The 25628-nt window shown below is 56.0% G+C and overlaps 1 protein-coding gene across 1 annotated transcript; it reads left to right on the top strand.

Annotated features, from left to right (window-relative positions):
* Nucleotides 1-15181: 15181 nt before the first annotated feature.
* On the top strand, nt 15182-22035 carry FGF3 (fibroblast growth factor 3). Its single transcript, XM_057727184.1, has 3 exons — nt 15182-15401; nt 17748-17851; nt 21661-22035. The coding sequence occupies exons 1-3, from the start codon at nt 15182-15184 to the stop codon at nt 22033-22035; spliced, it is 699 nt and encodes a 232-aa protein (XP_057583167.1).
* The last annotated feature ends 3593 nt before the right edge of the window (nt 22036-25628 follow it).

Genomic DNA, 25628 nt, shown 5'->3' with positions numbered 1-25628 from the left:
TGCAGAGCACAGGGAGATCAACTTGATGCTTTGTGACAACCTAGAGGGGTGGAATAGGGAGGGTGGGAGGGAGGCTCAAGAGGGACGGGATATGGCGATATATGTATACATACAGTTAATTCACTTTGTTGTACAGCAGAACCTAACACAACATTGTAAAGCAATTATACTCCAATGAAGATCTGAAAAACAAACATTGACTTAAGTAATATTTAGACTTTATTACAACACATTATATGAAAACATGTTTTAAAAAGCTCAAATTGAGTGAAATAAACTTGTCAAACTGTATTTAAAAGTCAATAAAAGGATGTCTGTATTTTTTCTCCTATTTGCAAACAAAATACACATATAATATTGAATGCTGCTTTTTCACTTAGTATTTTATCATGAGCTTTCCCCACCCAAAACGTAATTATCCTTCAAGCTGTCCTGGGTCAGGCAGCAGTGCCTGGTGGTTCAGACAAAGTCCAAAGCCCGGGTCCCTGCCTATGAATCCTGGCTCTGCTCCTCAGCCGCTGAGCACCTACGGGCAAGTTGCTTGACCTCTCTGTGCCTCTGTTTTCTCGTCTCTGTGATGGGGCTATTCATAGCCCACTAGGGCTGTTATGAGGCTTAAAGGAGCTAATATTTATAAAAGGCTTTGAAGAACACGTTGTCTATAGCAAGCAATGTATCAGTGTCTGGCAAATAGATTTTTGGTTTTTGTCAGACTCTGGGCATGCCCACCCCCTGCAGGCTACAAATCACATCCAGAAGAATAGCACTGCCCGCTTGGCTTTCTTTCTCATTGATGGTTACTAAAGAGGGTACAGTGTGTGGGTTTGGGTCCTGGATTCAAAACTCAGCTCATCCACTCCCCTCTGTGTGCTCTTGAGCAAACTGGTTATGTTCTGCGCCTCAGTTTCCTCATCTGTGAAATGGAGTCAGTGGTCTCTACCCTGTCTGTTGCACAGAACTCTGGTGCCAGGCAAAGAGGGGTGTGGGGGTGAAAGGGAAGACACGCCCAAAGGTGGAACAGTTTTTGGGAAAATGAAATGTGAGAGATTTGAAGTGTAGGAGGGACCCATGATGCCTACTAAGTTGTTATAGAGGGTCCAAAGCTAGCCAGTGTGAGGTGGGGAGGGGCTGTTTCCTGAGCTACCCAGGCTTGGTGGGGGCCCCTCAGCTCATGCCCAAAGGGCCTGAATGTGTTGCCATCACTCACTTGGGTCACCCACCTTCTCCCTGGTGGTAGGTGTGTACTGGCCCTCCCCACCCACCCCTGCCTCCACCAGGAAAGGAATGTGTCTTGTTCAACCTCAAGTCATGGCCTGGCAGGAAGCAGGAATTCAAAATGCTATTGAATGGATTAATGTATGAATGGATGACAAAATGTTAAGACAGGAGTCCTTAGACTGTATTTGATCTCACAGATGGTCTAAGACAGCAACTTCCAGAGCCGGTAGATGTCGGATGTGCCTGGTTGGACATTTGGAAGCAACTGAAGCCTGGGGGGCTTATGGTGAAGACAGAGACGTCTCCCTAATGCTTATGACACGTGCTGAGCGGCTGTCAGGGGTCTCCAGGTGGGCATGTGTCCTCCAGGTGGATGTCAGTGACCTCCAGGTGGCATAAATGTCCTCCAGGTGGGTGTCAGTGGCCTTGAGATCTGATCTGTCTGATTTCAATCAGTCACAGATGAGCCACCAGTGGTTTGAACAAATACTCCCAAGGCCACCTTGATGGGCAGCACCTGACAGAGTCATCCCAGCGGAAGACGCAGAGACACAGATGCTGACGGGTTTGTGACAAACTTCTTTTGGGAAGGAATGAAGGCCAATGTTTTGAGCACACTTTTACAGGAGGTTTGTGATGTGAAAGCAGCTTCCTTCATGGGGAATCTTCCCAAATGGTCTTCACCTTCAGGGCTCCCCCAGGGGCAGGTCCCTGGAACTGGTACCTCTGGCTTCTGGGGCTTTCCTGACCTTTCCCCATCCCCGGGACAGTGATGGGGTTACACCTCAGGACAGAGAGCTGGGAAGAAGATTCCAGACCAAATGCTGGCCCTGCCACTTCCAGCGGGTGACTGCAGGGCCTAAGCCCGTGATGACCGCATAAGTCCAACCCCAATCCCGGCACGGCTCACAGGGGCTGTGACTGCACTCTCTGTTAGGACTCTTACTGCTACTTCCTTCGGAATTCAGCCAGCCTGGTCTGAACCCGGCAGCTCCTATGAGCCGCCCTAAGGGTCTCGCCCACAGATTTTCAGAGTCCAGCTCGAAAGAAATGGCTGAAAAGCCTGCTGTCTCCACAGCAGGTGGGAGCTGGGCCCTGCCTCTGACAACCTACTATGTGTGGATGGCTAACAGGTGCTAGAGGAGGGTACTCGGGAGAGGAGGTTGCCTTTGCTTTGCTTCTAAAAGACATTTCTCCAAAGAAGACATACAGATGGCCAATGGGCACATGAAAAGATGCCCAACATTCTAATTATCAGAAAAATGCAAATCAAAACTGCAGTGAGGTATCACCTCACTCCGGTCAGAATGGCCATCATCAAGAAGTCTACAAATAATAAATGCTGGAGAGGTGTGGAGAAAAAGGAACCCTCCTACACTGTTGGTGAGAATGTAAATTGGCACAGCCAAAATGGAGAACAGTATGGAGGCTCCGTAAAAAACTAAAAATAGAACTACCATATGATCCTGCAATCCCACTCCTGGGCCTAAATCCAGAGAAAACTGTAATTTGAGAAGATACACGCACCCCAGTGTTCATAGCAGCACTATTTACAATAGCCAAGACATGGAAACAACCTAAACTTCCATTGACAGATGAATGGATAAAGAAAATGTGGTACATATATACAGTGGAATATTACCCAGCCATAAAAAAAGAATGAAATAATGCCATTTTCAGTAACATGGATGGACCCAGACGTTGTCATACTGAGTGAAGTAAGCCAGCCAGACAGAGAAAGACAAATACCACATGATATCACTTACATGTGGAATCTAAAAATAAATAAATAAATAAAAGATAGAAATGAACTTATTTACAAAACAGAAATAGACCCACAGGCATAGAAAACAAACTTATGGTTACCAAAAGGGAAAGGGGGGAGGGATAAATTAGGACTTTGGGATTAACACATACACACTACTATATATAAAAGAGAAAACCAACAAGGACCTACTATATAGTACAGGGAAATATACTCAGTATTTTATAATGACCCATAAGGGAAAAGAATCTGAAAAACAATATATGTGTGTGTGTGTGTGTGTATGTGTATATATATATATATATATATATATATATATATATGAATCACTGTGCTGTATACCTGAAACTAACACAATATTGTAAATTAACTATACTTCAAAAAAAAAAAAGAAAGAAAAAAATGGGTGTGTCTTGTCACAAAAGACCACCTATCGTGTAGTCCATTTATGTGACATTTCCAGGGTGGGTGTGTTCATAGAAACACAAAGTAGGTGGGTACTGGCTGGGGGTTGGGAGAAAAGGGAGCGATGCTTGTGGGTGAAGGGTTTCTGAGAGGTGACTAACATGGTCTAAAGGTGGTAGTGGTGAAGGCTGCGCGTCTGAATCCCTTAAAACCCGCTGAGCCCATTAAGACACCTTCAGTGGGTGAATTGGGTGGTATGGGAGTTATAGCTCAATAAAACTCTATAAAAACATATAGGTTTCTGAGTTGGCACTGCAGAAAGGGTGGCCTGTGGCACCCCGGCCGGGCTGTGCCCGGGCACTGGACAAGGCACCCAGGACCCCGGATCTCTCTTTGCTGCAGAGTCGAGTTGTCAAAATGTGGGCTCCTCTGGGTACAAGGAAGACTGTATGCAAAAGCTCATCCGTGGTGATCAAATGCCGCTGAGAAAAATGGCAGTTTTACCAGAGGGGCTGCAGTAGATGTGGGGGAAAGACAGAGCCTGGGAGGGGCGCCCACCACGGGGCAAAGCACTTGTCTTCTGCCTTTACCAGGGGCTCTGTTTTAGGGGACCACGCTCACCAAATTCCCTTGAGCCACATTTGTATCAGGGAGGCAGGAGGGGGCAGTGAGAAGGGGCCTAGGACTCTGGCATCTTTTCTAGACCAGGTGTGACTGGGCCAGCCGCCCACCCCCCCTTCCCTGCCCCAGGATGCTTCCACCTGGCGCCCTGGAGACAGCGTTGGTGGGGCCCTGTGGGTCAGGGAGGGTCAGGTAAGAGGGTGCAGGGCATGGGGGGAGGGGGGCAATGGCAGCCCATTCACAGGCTGGTGAGATCAAAAGCTGCAGCAACAAAAGGGGCCAGGTGATGGCAGCCCAGCAAAGCAGGCTCGGCTCATACCCCAGAGGGGCCCCCGCCCCGGGGAACAAGAGCTGGTACAGGGCAGAGGTCGGGGTTTGACTTGGATGCTGCAGGCTGGGGGCCACCTGCATGTGGGTGCTGAGCTGCGGGGAAGGCTCCTTTGTCAGGGCTGCCAGGCCGCCCGGGATGAAATTGGCATTGTGGCTCCAAGACATTCTTTGCATTTGTGTGCACGTCCCCAGGAGAGGCACCCGCGCCTCTAAACCACCCGGTGATGAGGCTGGCTCAGGGCCGGCGGGCCCACGCTGTCCCCTGGCCTAATGATGGCCCCGAGAATCCAGCCCATTGTCCCATAATCTGTGGCTTAAAGGATTTAAAATTCAAGACAGAGAAATGTGGAGGCCAATTAGCTACATTGTGCTGGCCTCAAGCAGGCCATGGCCATGTCTACTGGGCCCCGAGGCCCCTCTTAAGTCAAGTGGGGGCTTTGCTTAAATGCCACCATCCATCAGTCCCTGAGCTGGACCCACTTTCATCTCCCAGCATCAGTGTTTTGTGTGTAAATTGGGAGAGTGGGTCTCCAAGGAGCCCTGCCCAGGTCTACACTCTAGTTCATTACTTACAGTGCTGAGGTGGGGGCAGGAAGGCTGCTGTTTCTGTTGAGATGTCCACCCAAAATAATCTGCATGGGGCTCTCGGTGGGTCTGATTTTCTGCTCGCAGGTAGGGTTGACAATTGGAAGAGAAAAGGCTGTGGAGTCTCAATCCAGCTCCACTGTCCACACCCGCCGAGCTCCTGCCACCTGGGCTCCCACCAGTTGAAACATTCTTCCTGGGCGGAGCTGCTGTCAGAGGAAAACACACGTGTACAGGGCACAGGGCAGGACCCTGCTGCCCCCGATCCGACTCCTTCCTTCTCATCTCTGCAGACGTTAGTCCTGATCCCTCAACGTCCCTTCTGCCCCAAGGAGCCTCAGCAAAGCACACCTCCAGTACCAGCTCCCTTATAAATCACGAAAGCAATACCTGCTTGCAGTAAAAATCAAAGCAACAGCGAAATCAACACCAAAGGGTGAAAGTGAACCGGCCTCTTTCCTCCCATCCCATCCTCCTAGCCTCCTTCCCAGAGGTAACTAACCATTCCTACTGTTCCCTGTGTCTTTCAGAAATGTTCTGGGTATCCACAAGCTTGTGCAAATACTAATAACAGTAGTGAGCACAGGTCCAGTGCCCAAGCGTGCCAGACACTGCCCTGAGCACTTCGCGGGAGCTAATTCATCTCAGCCTCACAGTAATCATCCCATTTTGCAGATGAGGAAACTGAGGCCTGGCAAGGTTCGTTTGCCCAAGCTCACACAGGTAGTGAGTGGCAGAATCTGGATTTGAACCCAGCAAGTCACCAATGGGATTGCACTCCCCACGCTGTGATGCTACTGTGTGCTTCCCATACAGGAGACCTCAAGAGCCTTCTGTCTCAGGGAGCTTTCTGCTGTGGCGACAGCTACATGTCCGTCTCCACGTGGGGGTGGTTTGCGTTGTTTCTGGGTTGATATCCTGGTGAATGAGGCTGCAGTGGACATTCCTGGGCATATTTCTTTATGGGCATTGTGAGATGAAATGCCACCTGTGGGATTCCTGGAGCAAGGGGCATGGCAGTGGTCATTGTCACAGAGCCTGCCTGATGTCCATCCTGGAGGTGGCCGTGGCTTGCATACCCTCCAGCGCTGCGGGACATGCCTGAGTGCAACTCTTGTCTTTTCAGCTGCCCGGACAGTTCTGTCTGCCGGTCAGACTCCTTCCCATTTGAAAAGCACCTTGGAATCAGTTCTATGTCTCTGATGAGTAGTTCTTACGACGGGTCATTTTCTAGTCTGCAAGGTTTCTGGAATTTTGCCAAACCCAGTGTTCCAGAAATCCCTCTCTATCCCCATTGGAAATAGTGACTCCAAATGGGCAGCCCACCCTGCCAGCTGGTGAGATCAGATGATGCTGTTTTGTCCCCTGCCTCCTATCCTAAATGCCAGTATTGTCAGCATTTATCCCATATTTCCAACTTCTTTTCTGCATTTTTTCACTCAAGGGGCTAACATTATCAGGTCAAAGGATGCTATGGGGATTTCTTTCATTCATTCATTCATCATCTCCAGCGGGATTGATTCAGGCCAAGCCCCAGGCGGAGACACTGAGGAAGCAGAGAACAGCTGATCAGTCCTGCCCTCCTTAGAACCTCACAGCCCCGTGGGTGAGATGGACGCAGGGAGCTGGGAGGAGGGACTTCTGAGCCAGCCAGCGAGTGTGAGAAGAGGGACGCAGGGACACTCCCTCTAAGGAGGGACTCTCTGAGCTGGATCGCCAAGAACCAGAAGAATCTAAGCAAGCCAACAATGGGAGCAGAGAGGGGATTGGGAGCTGTAGGGTGTAGGCAGAGCCAGCGCAGAGACCCCGAGGTCAGGCAGAGTCCGTGCTCCAGGGGGTGCTGGGAGCAGTGACTAGTCAAGGCCAATGGGCAGGGGCTGGACCGTGCCTGAGGTCAAGGTCCTAACCCTGAAGGTGAGGGGGTCACAGCACCAGCTGTGCGTGGCGGGCACAGCGGGATTCGGGCAACACTGGCCGCTGGTGAGCATGGACGTGTCAGGGGAGCCCAGGGAGCCTGTCCTGCTCTGTGGAGGGCAGCCCACCTGGTGAGGGGAGGGGGGGGAGTGTCCCTCCCCGGCCTCTTGAAGCTGGGAAATGAGAAACATTTCCTATCGACAACAGTAACCGTGTGCCCAGCCAGCAAATTCCTGACCTCACTCCCTCGAGCCTTTGCTGGACTGGGGCTTCGGGCCCACGGTGCTGGGAGCCCAAGAGGGACCATGAATCAGAGCCCACCAGTCCATTGGTGCCAGCTGACAGCCTGCCCCCCGGCAGCCTGCTGGGGCCGGAGCAAGTGAAGGCCCGGAACACAGCCCCTCTTTCTGCAGACCTGGGCTCAGGCAGCCGCACCCAAAGGTCCTGGGGGAAGTAAAGGCGCAGACAAGAGGCATGCCAGTGCCCTGGGAGCACCTTTCACGCCCTGCCCTCCACTGGCCAGCACCCCACAGCACCTAGTGGCCATCTCAACCATCCTCGCCATGGGACCCAGGATGGCACTAGGACAGAGACAGACAGGGCCTGCCCGCCCTCCCAGGGAGGAGGCACGGGCCTCGGAATCAGGATGGCACATGGCGGGTGGGGAAGACTCTCTGTGCCTGGGGAGCTGGGAGCTTCCAAGTGCCCTGCACTGGGTCTTGCAGGAACAGCAGGAGCATCTAGAAGGAAAAGGCTAATGGGTGCCCTGGTGGGGAGGGACCTGCGTGTGTAAAGACCCAGATGAGGGTGGGGGGCAGGGGTGATGTTGTGGGTGTGGGTTTGCTTCCATAGATCTTACTAAGCTCTGCCAGGCAATGCTGGGACGGGGGAGGGAAGGATGCACATCACAGCCCAAGCCCCTGACTCCACCTCACCCCTCACAGGCCTGGGGCACACCTCCTCTTTAGCGCTTACCATGGGCTATTGTGTATCCTCAAATTCATACGTTCAAGCCGTTAACCCCTAGGACTTCAGAATGTGACTGTATTTGGAGATGTGATCTTTAAAGAGGTATTTAAGGTACAACAGGGTCTATGGACACTAAGTAGGGAAAGCAGGCGGCGGGGTGCAGGGGGAGCAGGGAGCGGTTGGGGTGGGATGAATTGGGAGATTAGGATTGCCATATATACATGACAAATAAGAAAAAAATACCAAATTGTACACTTTAAAAAAAAAAGTTACAGCAGGGTCACTAGGCCCTTGCCTGGGCGATTTGTAACAGCTGATGGCGGCCACGTTGCTTTGTAGTAGAGGCATCGAGTTGGTGGGCTGGGATGAACCGTGCTCCCGGTGGAGGCAAGGGAGCCGAGCGGGAGCCATGGCCAGTACAGTGGTAGCAGTTGGATTGACCATTGCTGCTGCAGGATTTGCAGGCCGTTATGCTTTGCAAGCCATGAAGCATATGGAGCCTCAAGTAAAACAAGTTTTTCGAAGTCTACCGAAATCTGCCTTCAGTGGTGGCTACTACAGAGGTGGGTTTGAACCCAAAATGACAAAACGGGAAGTAGCATTAATACTAGGTGTAAGCCCTACTGCCAATAAAGGAAAAATAAGAGATGCTCATCGACGAATTATGCTTTTAAATCACCCAGACAAGGGAGGATCTCCTTATATAGCAGCCAAAATCAATGAAGCTAAAGATTTACTAGAAGGTCAAGCTAAAAAATGAAGTAAATGTATGATGAATTTTAAGTTCTTAATTCATTGATGTATATGAGTACCAGCTTTTTATAATAAAATGCCTCAAAGCTACAAATTTTAAAAACGATTTCACACAAGCCAAATCAAAGTGTTGGTATAAATGTTTAAATTTGAGGATTTTAAGTCAGATTATACAATATTTGTAGGTTAATACTCAATAATTACGGATAAATGCATACCATTTGAAGTGTTGTTCATTATTCATTTGTCAAATAATTTGGTACCTATTTCAAGACAAGGTGAACAAGATAGTCTCTGCCCTGAAGGAATCCCCAATTTGATGGGAGACTGATGAACTGTTAACTAAAATACAGTGTGATAAATATGATGGAATTAGCACAGGTTGTTACAGCAGGGACTCATCTCATTGGGATGGAAGGCTGTTCAAGGTACAGAGGACTCCCCCAGCTACTCAGAACCCTGAACTTAAAAGTGAATTTAGCTACAACTTTAACCTAAGAAATTGATCTAGATATGTATTTATCACTTTGTCAGTGATAAACCTGAATTTTCAGATTTCATACTTTAAAAACTGTAACGGTATGATAAAAAAAAAAAAAGTTACAGCCGGGTCACTAGGGTGGGTCCTAATCCCATAGGACTGGTGTCCTTATAAGAAGACGAGGTCAGGACACAGACACACACAGAGGGACGACGCTACGAGGACACAGGGAGGAGATGGCTGTCTACACGCTGAGGAGAGAGGCCTCCAGAGGGACCAGCCCTGCCCACACCTGGATCTGGGATTCCAGCCTCCAGGAGGGGAGACATGAAGGTCTCTGTGTGAGGCCCCCAGGCTGCGGGCCTTGGTTACAGTGGCCCCAGGAGACTCACACAGCCTCACAGTTACCATCCTGCTCTTGACCCTGAGTCACCTTTCAAGATGGGCTTCAAAAAAAAAAAAGATGGGCTTCAGAGGCACCGGGTCCTGCCAGGGGCCGTGGTCACTGTGGGTGAGTTAATGGCTTGCAGGGGGCGTGGATCTGAGTGACCCCTCATTGAATCCTCACACCCAGTACGTGCAGGGGGAGGGACAGTCACTCCTGCCACAGACGGGGACACCGAGGCACACAGAGTTCTGGCCAGGCACCAGAGGGCATGGCCACAGGCCACCATCTCCGGAAGCCATGCTCCTGGTTGCTGTGTGTGGACCCTTGCCAGGCCCTGAGGGGGTGCAAGGGCCGGAGGTTGCCCTCCTCTAGGGGGAAGGAGTGGGGGCAGCTCACAGTGTGTCTCCCACCCTCCCTTCAATCCTGAAAGAATTCCTCTTCTTCCTCCTTTCTGACTTTGCTTGGAGCTCCATAATAACCAGGAAACTAAGCCAAACATCCTTCAACAGATGAATGGATGAACAAAGTGTGGTCCATGCATTTGAGAGAATTGGGACTTCCCTGGTGGTGCAGTGGTTAAGACTCCACACTCCCAATGCAGAAGACCTGGGTTCAATCCCTGGTCAGGGAACTAGATCCCACATGCATGGTGCAATTAAGAGTTTGCATGCCACAACTAAGGAGTCTGCCGGCCACAACTGAGGAGCACACGTGCTGCAACTAAGGAGCAGGTGAGCTGCAACTAAGGAGCCCTCAAGCTGCAACTAAGGAGCCCGCCTGCCACAACTAAGACTCAGCACAACCAAATAAATAAATACTAAAAAAAAAAAAAAAAAACCCCAAAACCAAAGGAATATTACTCAGCCATAAAAAGTCATGGGACACTGACATGCTACCACAAGGATGAACCTCGAAACATATCCAGGTGAAAGGAAGCAGACATAAAGAGACAGATATTCTATGGTTCCACTTGCATGAAATGTCCAGAACAGGGAAACCTATCGAGACAGAGTATGGATTCGTGTTGCTTAGGGCTGAGGCAGGAGGGAGGAATAGGTGAGTGACAGCTAAAGTTTTGGGGTTTCGTTGGGATGATGGAAAGGTTCTAGAATCCGTGGTGATGTCTGCGCAGCAACAATGCATTAAAAGACATTGGATTGTACACATTAAAAGGGTGAATTGTAGGGTATGTGGAGTATATCTCAGTGAAGCACTTTAAAATTAAAAAATAAAATAAAATAAAAATTTCAAAGACTCAGCTTGGCTGGTCGTACTCCTAGGTCCCCAGACTTCAACTCACCCTCCTGGGTGTCTCCTTCGCCCCCTTGGTGAGCCGCTGTGCACTTGGGGTGCTCCTGACTCATGACCCCGTTCTGGGGCTGACCCATCCCAAAGTCCTGCCAGCGTATAGGAAAGTGAGGATCCCCGTCTCTCTGTGCCCAGCAGCCCTCACTCTCCCTGAGCACAAGCAGTGTTCAAGGCCCCTCAGATGCCAGCAGCCCCACCACCCCTGCAGCCAAGCGTTCCTGGGACATCTGGCAAGAAGGCAGCCCCTAGCTGGGTGCATCCAGAAGGACCTTCAAGGGGGATCTGTGCCCCCCATGGGGGGCTCCTGCCTGGCACCAGGACAGGCTCTACCCTGGAGTGGGGCAATCTTGGCTGGGGAGGGCAGCCAACTGGTCTACCCAGAGGCGGTGTCAACTGGCAAAACCTGGCCCCAGCTGGGCTTGGAGAGTCCACCATCGAGGACCATCCCTGTTGCTCCTTCTGACTTTGATGGGCCTGAGAGTAAAGATTCCCCGGATCAGCCCTGGACGCCACAGCCTATTGGGGGTTGAACGTCCAAGTGCCCGTGCTGAGGCTGGTGCAGTTCCAGTCACCCTCACCTCACCTCCCAGCTGTGTGACCTCAGGCAAGTCTCTTCACGTCTCTGAGCCTCCGTCTCTCATCTCTAAGGTGGGGGTGAACAGGGCTGCCTCCCAGTCAGGTTTCGGAGCCTGCTGGCTTTGAGCTGGCCCACTGCAGGCAAGGCGTCTCTCCGCCTGCTCTTGGGGACAGAGGGTAATTAGAGTGAGTTTGGGGCCTGAAGCCAGCGTGACGTCTGATAGTGGCCCCAGCGGGCAGGCTGGGACCACATCATGGAACACTGTTCTCTCTCCCCTCCCTCCCCCACTCCCTCTCCAGGAGAAGGGCTGGAGGTGGGGAGCCTGGACCCAAGCGGGGTCACAGTGGGTCACCCAAGTACCAGATAGGGCTGGGAGGGGACCTGGGGGTGAGGACACCCAGAGCAGAAGTCCCAGACCTGGTGATGAGGCCGGCTGGGGCCAAGCCTGAGGGTGTCCAGGCTGGGGTCTGGAAGAGACCAATTAGTCAAATGGCTGCAGTGACCATTTGGAAGCAATTAACAGGCTCGCTATTACCGCGTTACACACACCACCCCCCCACCTGGTTCCGTATTGAGGGGGAGGTTGCCGTGGTGGGGGTCGTGTAGGGGCACCACCCAGCCCAGCGCGACTCCGTGAAGGACATCTCTGCCCTGCCGGGAAGATTCCATGCCGTCAGGCACCCTTCCTGCAGCTGGACCCCAGTGTCCCAGGGCCTGGCGGTCCAGCGGCACCCAGAGCCAAACCCAGGTCTGCGGGTGTGTCCGGGGGGCAGGAAAGACGGGGGTCAGGGGGATTTTGGTGAAGAGGAGCCTCAGTGGGTGGGGAAGCAAAGGCCCAGGGCCAGGAGGGAGAGGCTGGGGGCAGTGGCCTGGGGGTGCAGGAGGGGGGCGAGTGGTCTCCAGCACTAGCAGAGGATGGGACTGCTGCAGAGCTGGGGCAGGTGGCTGGCGGAGAGGAGTGCAGATGGCAGCGTTGGATTTTAGACACTCCCTCTGACTTCAGCCTGGAGGCTGCAGCCAGGGCCCAGGGAGCTTAGGTGCCTTGGAGAAATCTCCCTGAGAAGAAGGCCCATGACGAGCCCGGCCTGCTGGAAGGGTCCTGGGGCGTGGGGGCCAGCTGTCCCAGCATCACTGTTAACAGTGCCCTATTTCACTCTCGGAGGCATCTTGGTTGCATAATAAACTGTGGTCCCCTATTGATGGGGCCGGGTCAGCGCTGATATGGAGCAGGACCTTGGCAGGGGTACTTCTACTGAGTTTCTCTCCCTATATTTGAGGCATTTATTTGTTTGTTTATCGGCTGCACTGTACAGCATGCGAGATCTTAGTTCCCTGACCAGGGATTGAACCTGCGCCCCCTGCAGTTGAAGCACAGAGTCTTAACCACTGGACCACCAGGGAAGTCCCTATCTGAGGCATTTTACACACCAGGAGCTAGCATCTCAGAGGGGTGATGCCAAATAGCCAAGGTCACAAAGCTAGGAAGCAGCCAAGCCATGCACTCATCCATCTCATTCATTCATTCAAGGAGTAGGTTCTGAGAGGCTTCTGTGTGCCGGGTACAGTCTAGGAGCTGAGGGTACAACAGAGAACAAAACCAGCAGAACCTCCTGCCCTCCTGACCTCTCACACCCTTGGACCCCTGCTCTGTGGCAGCCCCCCACCCCCAACCAGTTCTAGGCTGCAGGCAGACTGGGGTGGGTGCAGGGTGACCCACCGTGGGCAGGATTGAAACTGGTCCCAGGGCACTGTGGGGGTCCCAGGCACAGGGCAGGAAGGAGGCTGCAAACCCAGAGCTTCCCCAATTGGAGTTTTCTGGCTCCTCCCATCTTTCCCAGGTACCTGACCCCCCAGAAGCAGAGCAAATGGCATTTATTTGCACAGCCCTCATTGTATCTCTCCTGCATTCTCATTGGAAGTTCAAGTGACCAACAGCCCCAGGACAACTTTGTGGGTAGAGCTCCAATGGGCTCCTCTTGGCTCCATCCTTGGGGGCTGCCTGGGGGCTTTTCTCTGTCGCGTGTAAAACAGGCTCCACCATTAAGGAGCTCTAACAATTGGTGGCCTGGTCTTTAAGTCTAAAGATAGACCCAGGCCAGAAGCCACCTCCCCTGGGACTGGGGTACCAAGTGATGCCCAGGGAGTGTCCCAGGGCCACTCAGGCACTGAGTGTGCTGGGGAGAGCTCACTGAGGACACACTGCCCTATCTGTGTTAGGCCAGGGTAGTGAGATATATCTCAATGAGTTGTGCTAGCTCCTGCAGCTCAAGAGAGACCCTGGTGCCCTCCACACATGTCCCACCCCTGGGAAGGACCAAGCTTCCAAATCCTGATGTAGGTAGAAGGGATGGGGGATGCCAGCCCACCTAGCTTACCCCCGGGCTCCTGGACCTGGAGCCAAGGCTGTAGCCTAGACTGCTGGACCATACAGCCCCCTGCCCCCCATCCTGGCAAGTGTTCTTGCTTGAATTGAGCCTGGGTGTCAGTATCAGGCTGGCTGCTGGCCAGGGGGCTGCCGTGGGGCAGAGGCTGGAGGAACAAGAGAGGGCAAGGGGATGTGGCTTTTCCCAGCACTCCATCCTCAGCCCCTTTTCACTGGGGCCCCTAGGGGAGGGGCCCCCCACACAGTCTGGGGCATCTATGCTGGCTGCTCAGAAACCACCAAGAGGGGATATCCACCCACCTTTGCCACTTTTCTCTCATCTCCCTTCTCTGTGGCCACCAGGCTTCCCATGCTTTTCTCTGGGCGTCACTGCCCTGCCCTCTTGGTCTCCATCTCTGTGTCTCTGTCTCTCTTTCCTTTCTGTCATATTCTCTCCTGTTCTCTGAGATCTTTCTCCCTGTCTTTCTGTGTCTGTCTCTCTTGGTCTAGGGCTCTCTGTCTCTGTGACCCTTTCTCTGGCTCTCCTGTCCCCCTCCTACCTCCCCAGCCCCCTCTCTGGCCCGCTGCTGGGACAGGACCCTCCAAGTGCAAACCTCACCCGTTCTGACTTGCCCGATTGGGATGCGCGAAGGGATAAAGCACCTCCCGACCGGTCCCGCCAAGCCTCAGGCCGCCGAGGACAGCGTCCTGGCTCCAACGGGGAGCCCCGGGAACAGTCAGAATCTCGGGGTTCCCCACGCGCGCCCGCGCCCGGCACCCTCCCCTCCGCGGTGCTCCGCAGCCGCCTTCATTATGCGCCGCCTTTAATGGGCGTTTGTCAGCGCGACTTCCCCGCAAGTTGTTTTCGCGGACATCAGTCATCAGCGGCGTTCCCATTGTGCCAGGGGATTGATGGGGGGCGGGAGGGGGTGACAGGGCCTGGGGCGGCCGCCTCGAGGCCTCGGTCTATAATTTTCGGAGGCATAATTGGTCTGGGGGAGGGGGCGGGGGAGGGGCGGGGAAGGGACCTTTCAGAGCCTGGAGGGCGCACGGCGGCGCGGGGCGCGCGGCCGAGCGGAGCGCCTGCTCGACGGCTGTACGCGGGGGGCCAGTGTGCGCCCTCAGCGCCCGGCCCGAACCCCACGCCCCGCCGGGCTCCCCACCCGCCCGGTCGCCCGCCCCTCCCGCGCCTCCGCCTGGGTACCACGTCGGCCTTTTGTTGCCGAACCGTCTTTTCTTTCAGCTCTTTGCGCAGCAACGGAAATTTCACCCTATCCTGGGTGAAAATTAAAGGATCTCTCTCTCTCTCTCCTCTCTCTTCCTCCCTCCCACCCACCCCCGCCCCTCCTCTTCCCTCCCCTCCCCCCACTCCCCGGAGCCGGAGTCGGCACCGCCAGGCGCCGGAGCCGGCTCCGAGCGCCTCGCCCCGGCTCCGCTCCCGTCCCTTCCATGGGCGCCGGGCTCGCCTGCAGCCGCCGCCGCCGCGGGGCGGGCGCGATGCCACGATGGGCCTGATCTGGCTTCTGCTGCTCAGCCTGCTGGAGCCCGGCTGGCCGGCCGCGGGCCCCGGGGCGCGGTTGCGGCGAGATGCGGGCGGCCGCGGCGGCGTCTACGAGCACCTCGGCGGGGCGCCCCGGCGCCGCAAGCTCTACTGCGCCACCAAGTACCACCTCCAGCTGCACCCGAGCGGCCGCGTCAACGGCAGCCTAGAGAACAGCGCCTACAGTGAGTGTCCGGCCCCCGCGGCGCCGCGCGGGGCCCCCCAGGGAGGAGCGGTGCCCAGGAGGGGTTGCAGAGCGAAGGGTGCCCGGGAAACGCAGACCACCCCTGCTGCCAGAAGGAGACCGCCGGGGTCCCCTGCTCTTCCCCAACGTCCGGGAGAAGAGCGAGAGTGGAGCTGGCGTGGAGTGGGGTCGGGTGGGGGACGGGTCACGTCCGAAGAGAGCTCTGGGCGGTGGCTGCCCGCTGTCGGGCCAGCTGGCCTGGCCGAGTGTGTCCACCCCCCAGTCCCCGCCAGCCCGCCCGTCCGAGAGGGTGCGACGTAGGCGGCCTGGGGGCTCCCCGCTCGCCTGGGTTCGGTGGTCCTGAAAGTTTGAGCCCTCTAAGTTTTTCGGAGAAAAGGCCCTGGACAAGGCATTTATCATCCTCTTTATTATTTTGACGACTTCTCCTCCTGCCGACCCCGGGGGCTCCCCGCCATCCCCTTCGCCCTCCCGGCTCGCGGCCGCCCAGGTGGCCGCCCCGCGCCGCCTCTGCGCGGAAGACACTCGCCCGGACAGAGCGGGGCTCCGGGGAGGCGGCCGCACGGAGAGAATCGTGTCCACAGACCGGAATCCCCGGCCCTCCAGCCTCTGCCCTTGGCCGCAGAGGGACAGGCAGGCTGGGCGCCCCGACCGCCGGGTGGGGGGCCACGGATTTCAGCTTAGGAGCACGCAGGGGCATCTGCCTGGATCTGGGGGCGCAGATACATTTTCACCGCGCCCAGCAGCCAGGACCCGCGCCGGGACTGCGCTCGAGCCGGAGTCCCGCGAGGCTACAAGGTTTGGCTCCTTCGGCCAGGGGGACCCGGGCTCATGCTGAGCCCTCCTTCGAGGAGCGCCAGGCCAGGGGGGACTCGAAGCAACTCCGCTCGGTGGGGAGCAGGAGGCCCGAGGCAGGAACTCAGCGGGGAGCCGTGGGAGTGTGGCCAGGGTCTCGGGGTCCATCGCTGAGACTCGCGCTCTGCTCCCGCCCCGGGCTCAGGAAGCGGTGCGGTGGATTCAAGGCGGCGGCCGGAAAACTCTGCTTCCTCCGGGAAAGCCGCAGTCCTGCGAGGGCGTCTTCGGAAGACGGCTCCGGAGCCGCGCGGTGGGAGCCAAATGTTACCAGGGCGTCCCTATGCGCAGGACAGGGCAACCGGAGCGCCTGCGCTCGCTGCTCGCCTCGTAGTGATACCTCAGTTCTCTCCAAATCCAGCCTTCCCCCTGGAGTCGCAGAGCATCCAAATTCTCCAGGCATCCAAGGCGGGCAGCTCAGAGGCAGGAGAGGGGTTGGGGGGGAAGGGCGCGCGCCCGCCCGCAGCCGCCCCTGTCCCGCATCTAGGTGCGCGCTTCTCTGGTCCTCCGGCCGGCGCCGCGGAATCCTCCCAGCCTGCGTCCCCGGGACGCGAGGGGCCCGCATCCTGCACCCCCGCAAGCTCCGGACAAGCCTCTGGTGGCCCTCGTCTGGGCCCTGTGATCGCTGACGTGTTTGGGGCCAGGTGCAAGGCCAGAGAGGTGCCCCCTGGAGAGGGCACGGGCTGTTGCCCCAGCCTCCTCTCCTCGGAGCCATTCTTGGGGGACAGTGGCCCCACCTGGGGCTTTGTTGCAGGCCCCCGGGGGTGGGGGGAAATGCTCTCAGTCCGAAAGGGAGGCGTTAGGGGAGATTTAAACTTTCTTACATTCAGTGGGGAGTGGGTGAGCGCAGGTGGCTTCCCTTTGTGAGGTTAGGGGTCTAACCGGGCTCCCCGCCAACATCCTGTAACCTGCGTACAGGCCGGAGACAGTGATCTCCCGCCCGTGTCCATCGCCAGCGGGCTTGGGTGGCACCCTCAATACACCGGTGGATTCCATTATCAACTCACCTCGCCAAAGGCCCAGCTCCCCTTCCCTGGCCTCCCCTGGCACTCCAGTGCCGGCAGGGAGCCCAGACGCTGCTGTCTGCAGCAGGGGTTTGAATCCCAGTTCAAACACCTGTGTGCAGTCTTGGGCCAGTCCCTCAGCCCCGGGCCTCAGCTGGTCCGGCCCCTGGTGAAACTAGCTCACCAGGTGGCTGAGAGGCTCCAATGGACTCCACGTCCTGCACAGAGTCAGCGTGGAGAAATACCAGTTTTATTATTTCCCTCCCAGGTTTGAATGCTTCTCCTGCACCTCCCAGCCAGGGGTTTCTCCCTCCCCTGAACTTCCAAAGTCACCCCCTTTGGGTGTGTGCCGCCCTCCCCCACCCCCTTCCCGCGCTGGGCTTGGCTTTAGGCAGGGCCCTCCGGTGCTCAGTCCTCACCTCTGGGCTCTGTGGGAGGCAGAGGGAGTGATGAGCCTTCCTGACTCCTCCCAGGTATCCTGGAGATAACGGCGGTGGAGGTGGGCATTGTGGCCATCAAGGGGCTCTTTTCTGGGCGGTACCTGGCCATGAACAAGAGGGGACGGCTCTACGCTTCGGTGAGTCCAGTTGCTCATGTGGGGGGCGGGGCACAGATGGAGCAGCCGTCTCCCTTGAACGTCATATCAGAGGACATAAGGGGACACGGGCAGTAGAATGCTTTGTTCAGGGACGTGCAGGACTCGAGCTGGGACCAGAACCCCAGGTCCTGTGGCTCCTCACCTGGGGCTCTTGCAGCTCCTTCTGTTTGGAGGCGGCTGTCTTCTGGGGTGGGGGGTGGGGGGTAGAGGTACACATGTCCTATGGTCTCCAGTGCTGTCGGGTTAGAAAATGTTCTTCCAAGCATTTTGTGGTCACCTTCAAGGTAGCTGAGTGCAGGGGAGAGATTGTCCCCCTAATTTCTACCAAGATAAATGGACCCTAGCGAGCCTTGGGATGAAGGATGTGTGTTGGGCAAAGGCTCTTCTGTGGGCTCCCCCAGAGCTCTCCTGGGAGTGAGGAGGGGAGGAAGCAGGGCATGGCACAGCCAGATCTTCCCAAGGGAGGAAAGGCAAGAGCTGTGAGTTCGTAAGAGGGAACCAAGAGCAAGAGAGATGACAGGACCCAGGTCCCAGGCACACAGGTTTGGAACCCAGTCTATGTACTGCCTGGGTCTCTGCAACAAAAAGGGTCCCGTGACTCTGTGGGCATTGGCAGTGGCCCTTCCCCAAGGAGTAAAGTACATGTACTAGGAAATTTGCTACCTCCAACTAGTCATTACACGCAATTCAGCTGATATTCCTGGGGCAATGAGAGGTTTTCCATCCATACACGTCACCTAGACGATGCGGCCGAGGACCATCTCCTTGGAGTTACCTCTCTCTGTTCAGTTGTTTTTGCAGGGGAAACACACCAACATTTCCCTGTCCCTCTGAAGTAGGCAAAGCGCAATCAGGGATTGCAGGAAATCATCCTTTAAGTCGAGTATTTCATCACAGATTTTTCAGGGCTTTGCTGCAGAGAAATGAAGAAGTTGGAAGGCACCCATTTGTTTTCTGTGACCCAGGGGTCCCTTGACAGAAGCTCGGGTGTCCAGCCTTTTCTGTATGTACTTCTAGAGTCTGCAAACACCAGCTGTAGTTTATAAGGGCACTCCCTTAGCTCGGGGTCTGGTCTGACTTTTTCTTGAGGTGGATGGTGGCTTTCCAGACCCCTCCGGCCCTGCGCCCCTGGTGCCAAGTGAGCAGAACTGACTTTCTGTTCCTTGAAATGGTCTCAGACCACCCACAGTTGCTCCCATCCCTTATGGAGAGGGGGCGTCTTGTTGGCTTGCAGTGCTCGTGCAGGTCTTACTGACCAGAGACGCTGGGAAAGTTTACAGAGTGGGGCAGGTAGGGCTGAATCAGGAGGGAAGCATCAGGCCACTGCCATCTCTTCCATGGGAGACACAGGCCCAGGGCTTTGGGGGACAGAACAGTACATGCCCTGGGGGATCCCAGTGGGTCAGAATCTCCCTGTGGCTTCCGTCCTTGAGAACTGACAGTACTGGCTTTGGAGACAGAGAAGAGGTTCTCGGCCCCACTCGGGATAGCCTGGAGGTTGAGCTGGATGGGGTGGATCTTCTCAGAGCACCTGGCAGGGAAGGCCTCACCATTTTGCAAATAACCTGGGAGGTGAGGCAGTCCAGATGCCATCCCTGCCATCTGCCCCACCTTGTCCCCACCCTGGGTGCCACCGATTTGCCTGCGAGAGCTGTTCCCACTGTCCTGCCCCTTGGCTGCCTGAGTTCCCTGGTCTTTGCCATCATCCTGCTTCTCACTGCCTAGGCTAGCTCATCCACTCTGTGGGTCAGTGGCCCTTGCACCCTGACAGCCCCCAATTCCAGGTCTGACCTCCCTTCTGAGTTATAGATCCCCCAAATGTCCTGACAGCTCAGAGATGACCCTGGCAGAGGGCAGCACACCCCAACTGAACCCAGCAGCTCCCCGACTCCCCCGCTGTCATTGTTACCCCACCAGCCACTCACTCAAGCCCAAGGTCAGCTGGGAGTCCTGGTGGACACCTCCTTCTCTCTCAGCCCCACATTCAGCCCATCTCCAAGTCCTCAAATATAATTCCTGAATCTCTCTCTTCAATTTCTGCCTCCCTCTGCCCTGTGGCCAGTGCCCTTATAACTCAGGCCCTTATTGTCTCCCAGCTGGACCATTACAACAGCCTTGGGACCCAGATGATTGCCTCCAGGATCTCCCTTCTGAGTTCACCCACCCTCCCTTCATCCCTCCCTCCCTCCTGTCTCCTTCCACCCACCCATCCATCCTTCCATCCTTCCATCCATCCATCCATCCACCCACCCACCCACACACCCATCCATCCATCCATCCTTCCATCCATCCATCCATCCATCCATCCATCCATCCATCCATCCATCCATCAACATCCATCCCTGCCTCCTCCCTGCCTTGCCGGCTCTCCTGGAGCAGCTCCAGGTACTGAAGAGCAGCCTCTCCGGGATAAGCTGTGACAGCAATGAGTGGAATTTGAGCAGGTGGAGCCCGGGGTGAGGGGACTCTGGAGACAGCATGTGTGGAGCAGAGTTTGGGGTGGGACCACAGGGACGGGACAGGTATTGGGAACCGTTGTCATGGTGAGTCTGTGATGCCTTTTTCCAGGTCATCTCAGCTCCCCCTGCAGCAGCCCCTACAAGGTGCAAACAGATGCTCTGCCCCCAAGAACCCCTTCTGTAAGGCCTGAGCCTCTTGCTCTTTGAGGCCCACAGGACTGTACCACTTTGATGGCCCCCAAGTGTCCCAGCAAAGAGCAAGCCCACCAGGCCTCCTGGGCAATGGGCCTCAGCCCTGTAGGACATACCTTTTCCAGGATAGAGGGGCCTGGGAAGAGAGTTGGTTCAGCTGCTGAGTTTTTCACAGAAACTCAGTGCGGGGGTGTGGGTGGGGTGGGGTGTAAGATGCTGACATACCATGTCTAGCATGAGGGTGGGGCAGGTCTACCCAGAGCCTGTCCACCCACCCAGACAGCCCCACAGCACGCAGTGGGGGGGCACAGTCCAGAAGGGTGTCAGGTCCCTCTGTGATTTGGGGTCTGACACTACCTGGAGCCTCAGTTTCCCCATCTGTAAAGTCTGGAAGTTGGTCTCGGGCAGTGACGTCTGTTCTCAGACCCAAGGAGCTCTGGTCTGGAGGGCAGAGAGGAGGGGCTGGGGTTACAGGGGAGCCACTGCCACCCCGATTCAACCAGAGCTCTCCAGCCTTACCTCTGGGCTCCCTTGTCATTGGGAAGAGGCTTATCTTGCTTCCTGAGTTTTTGGGGAGTCACATGCTGCCCAGTTTGTGGGTCTGGCCCTGAATGGCCTGTCACCCCTGAGAATGGGGCTGCAGTCCGCTGGGCCACCTTCACTCAGTACCTGCTCCCCTTCCCCCCACCCCAGATGGAGACAGACCCTGAGGGTCTCCTGCTCTTGCCTCGTGGTCAGTCCTGGGAGGGAAGGCCAGTCCTTCCACCCAGCTTTCCCTGCTCCCCCAGCCCTGCCCCTTGGCACAATGCAGGGAGGGAAGCAGTGTGTGTGGGAGGTGGCCCTTGGCATGCCTGTCCACCTACAGCTGGGACTGAAGCCTCCACTGGGCTGGCATAAGGCATACCCAGCCCTACCCTGACTGGAGAGGCCCCACAGCAGTCCGTGGGGACACTGGTGAAAGCTCCTTACGTTCTGAGTTTACACCTTCGTCCCTCCAGATGCCTGCTTCTGAGAGGGCAGGGACTCACATCCCCCACCCTGCCCCAGGCTGGCACAGACCCCTGCTAAGGGCATCCCTCCCTACTTGCATCCCCATGGCCTCCATGCCACTGAACTTGGCCCCCGCCTGCCCCGCAGGAGAGCTACAATGCCGAGTGCGAGTTCGTGGAGCGCATCCATGAGCTGGGCTACAACACGTACGCCTCCCGGCTGTACCGCACGGTGCCCAGTGGGCGCGAGGCCCGGCGCCAGCCCAGCGCCGAGAGACTGTGGTATGTGTCCGTGAACGGCAAGGGCCGGCCCCGCAGAGGCTTCAAGACGCGCCGCACGCAGAAGTCCTCGCTGTTCCTGCCCCGCGTGCTGGACCACAAGGACCACGAGATGGTGCGGCTGCTCCAGGGCGCGGCCGGGCTCCGAGGCGGTCAGTTCAGGCCTCCTGGCAGGGCCACCCAGACCCGGCAGCGACGGCAGCGACAGCGGAGGAGGCTGCAAGACCTGGGAGGCCCAGCTTAGCCCCGGCCTGGGGAGCGGAGGCCTTGAGCATCCCCGCCCCACGGCTGGGCTCTGAGCTCAGGCCGCCCAGTTGGAGGGGGCAGACCAGCCGACGGATGCCTAGTGTCCACGGTTAAAGCTGACCCAGCATGTGCAGGGATCCCTCTCAGACTCTCCTCTGCCCTGCCCCTGCCTGCATCAGAGCCAGCTGCTGTTTCCAGGGCCAAAGGAACATGTACCCAACTCTTCCTGCGTCTCTCAAATAAGGGTCACGTCGGAGCTGGGGGCCACGCGTGGTGGCCCAGAGGGGGCTGCTCTAAACCAGGACACTTGTGGGTTTACCTTGGCCGGGAACCCCTGCCTCCCCCGCCCATGGGGAGGACCAGCTGCTGTGTGGGCAGGGTCCTGGCCAACGGAGGCATCTCCCTGCAGGGCAGCTGGGGGACAATGAGGGTGGGGGATACTTTAAAATACATTAAAGTATTTTATTCTGCTTTGTTATTTAATAGAGAGCGATGCAGCCTGAGGAAACACTTGCAGTTTTTACTTGAACATATTTGCTTGTGATGATGGTGGAGTCTGTGCCAAGCTGATGGTTTACAATGTAAGAGTGTATCCTGAGAAATTGGGCTAAAGATGTATTTTCACCCCCTGGCTTTGAAAGTTACTACTTTTTCTTTTTTTTTGAAACAGCTAGATGGTTTGTGTGCCTGCAAAGAGGCAGCTAATGTGCGTGTGTGTGTGTGTGTGCGCGTGCGCACGCAAATTCCCGAGTGCATGCGTGTGTGGGGATGTTTTCCTGTGTCTGCGTGTGTGCTTGAGTGTATGTGTGTGTGTGTGTGTGTGTGTGTACTCCTGGTTGTGCATCGATGTGCATGGAGAGAGAGAAAGAGAGAGATTGATTTTATTTAGAAAGCCCCAAAACTCCCTCTTTCTTGAAGCTGTGTGCTTCTCCGAGGACTCTTTTGGGCATCTGAGCCGTGGGCCAGGTACGGCCATCCCCAGAGTCCTTCATCCTTGCAACCTGCCACCCGGGCCTTGAGCGTTCTTTCCTTCGCTTAAGAAGTTGAGGCTCAGAGAGAGAATGCGATTTGCTGGGGTCCACAGCCAAGAGGTGGCTGACCAGCTGCCGTCACTACTGACCCCCACACCTGATCCCCAAATGATGCCAGTGGGCGGGGTCACCTGGGGCAGGCCCAGGCGAGAGCCGAATGGCAGGGACAGTGCACTCGCTCCTCCCGAACCCTGCAGGGAGCAGCCCTCCCTGACGGCCAGAGCCCAGGTGAGGGGTGTGGCCTACGTCTGTGAGTCTGTGCCCGCAGAGGACCTCGGCGCTGCTCCCCTGCTGGGGTCACCCACACTAGCCCAACGCACAGGAAGGCCAGCTCAGCACCGACAGTTGTGCAACATGTGAAAATCCTGGCAAAGAGCTGCCGGACGTAAAGACAAGGACTCGGCTCCCCGCCACCGCCCCCTCCTCGGCCACTCAGAGTCCTGGGAACTGTCCCCGTGCCCTCCCCCCCACAGGAATAAACATTCATGACTACAGTCATGAGCAGAAGCTCATGCTGGGCTGTCCCCTTGAGTTTTGTCATTGACCTGGCATAAGATGGAGCGGGTGCTACCTTCGCTCCCATTTTGCAGATGAGGAAACTGAGGCTCAGCAGGTGGACTGGTCCCCATGTGTCATCAGGGGGATGCAGCCTCGCCTCCACCCCAGCAGTCGCTGCTACACCATCCACTGACAAGCCCTAAAGATGGAGGAGGGAGACATTTGGAGTCTTGATTAATACTGAAAACGGGTTAGACAAGAAAACGTGTGTTTTCTGTAGTTGGCAGGCTGTGCTTGGGTGTCTGGACCCCTCTGTAGGTCAAGCAGCTTCATTTCAGGGGAGGGTCCGGAGAAAGTTATGGGTTGAATCACACCCCCCAAAAATTTGTATCTTGAAGTCCTGTCTGGTACTTACCCGGTACCTCAGAATGTGGCCTTATTTGGAAATAGGGTTGTTGCAGATGTAACCATGTTAGGATGAGGCCGTGCTGGAGCTGGAGCTGGGTGCTCCAATACGTTGTCCTTGTAAGAAGGGAAATATGGCGGCAGACTTGAGCACAATGTCAGTGCCGAGTGAAGATGAGGGCTGAGATTGGGGTGATGCTTCCATACACCAAGGAATGGCAAAAATCGCTGCAGATCACAGAAGTTAGGGGAGAGGCCTGGACCCGATTCCCCATCACAGGGAGCCTCGGAAGGAGCCCACCCTACCCACACCTTGATCTTGGACTTCAGCCCCCAGAACTGGGAGGCAATAAATTTCTGTTGTTTAAGCTGCCAGGTCTGTGGTACTTTGTTATAGCTGCCCAATCAAACTCATACAGAGGACAAGGGGCCTGGCTGCCTAGCCGTGCAGGTGGCCCCCCAAGGGAGAGGACCCCGCTTCTGTTGAAAGAGGGGAGAGTGGGGTAGGCCCCCAGGCTTAACCTGCAGGGTCCACCAAGCTGCCAACACCAGGCCCATCCAACTTGGGTTTTTGGGGGTGGCGGGGGGGAGTCATGGAGTACTGAGGACGGGGCCATGGAGGATTTCCAAAGAGGTGCCTTCACAAGCATTCCCATCTCTTTTTGCTTTGGAACCCCAGACACTACACCAACACTAGCTTTTTGGTTTTTAAGCAATGCAAATGGACCCCAAAGGGAAAAAGCATTTCATGTCAGTTTAAAAGCACTTAAGTGGGACTTCCCTGGTGGTCCAGTGGTAAAGAATCCGTCCTGTAATGCAGGGGATGAGGGTTCAATCCCTGGTTGGGGAACTAGGATCCCACATGCCGCAGGGCAACTAAACCCACACACCCCAACTGCTGACCCTGCGCCCCACAACTAGAGACAGGAAACCTGCACCCTGCAACTACAGAAGCCCACACGTCGCAGCTAAGAGCCCGCACACCACAACGAAGATCTCGCTTGCCACAACTAGGACCCGATGCAGCCAAAAAATAACATTAAAAAATAGCAGTTAAGTACATGTAGTGGAACCCAGCCCCTGGGCCCCAAGTCACTAAGAGCTGCTATGTCCCTGGGACTTTGGGGAGATGGTCTTGCACTCGAGAGTACTTTGGGAGGTTGGAGGAGGGGCTCACCTGTGTGGCAAATGCCACAACCATGCCCACCTCACGGACGGGGACCCTGGGGCGTGACTTGCCCGATGGCACCCAGCACCTGGGAGGGAGGCTGAGGGCTGGCCGGGGTGTGGTCCCTGTGGAGCGAGGGTCAGCCTGGTGTCAGGGCTCCTGGGTCCAAGTTGGGTTGATGGGGAAGGTGGCTTGGCCTCTGCCCTGCTCCACTCTGCTTCCCCACCTGCCTCACCTGGCCGCCAGGAGGCCCGGGGGCCCTGCTGGAGGAGACACTGCTTCTTCCCATCCAGGGAGTGAAGCCCACCCACCTCAGAGCCACCGGCCACCCTGGCTTCCCTCTGTCCCACTGACATGTTTACAGGACACCGAAGCGTGTGGGGTCTGCCCTGGGTGACACTCTGGCCTAGCACCCCCCAGGGACATCTTTGTCCACACCCAAAGTTTTATTTCTGCTCTCATCTCCTTTCACTAATGGCACCCGGACGC

The sequence above is a fragment of the Hippopotamus amphibius genome, chromosome 3 (assembly GCF_030028045.1).
Source record: "Hippopotamus amphibius kiboko isolate mHipAmp2 chromosome 3, mHipAmp2.hap2, whole genome shotgun sequence".
In the NCBI taxonomy this organism is placed as follows: domain Eukaryota; kingdom Metazoa; phylum Chordata; class Mammalia; order Artiodactyla; family Hippopotamidae; genus Hippopotamus; species Hippopotamus amphibius.
Note: the sequence above shows the minus strand (reverse complement) of the source record. Positions and strands in the feature narration are given on the sequence as shown.

What these genes read in the sequence shown, in the direction of transcription:
- FGF3 (XM_057727184.1), top strand. Translation starts at nt 15,182, where the DNA reads ATGGGCCTGATCTGGCTTCTGCTGCTCAGCCTGCTGGAGCCCGGCTGG. An exon ending in CCTAGAGAACAGCGCCTACA is followed by an intron (nt 15,402 to 17,747) that starts GTGAGTGTCCGG and finishes GACTCCTCCCAG; the next exon opens with GTATCCTGGAGATAACGGCG. An exon ending in GGGGACGGCTCTACGCTTCG is followed by an intron (nt 17,852 to 21,660) that starts GTGAGTCCAGTT and finishes CCTGCCCCGCAG; the next exon opens with GAGAGCTACAATGCCGAGTG.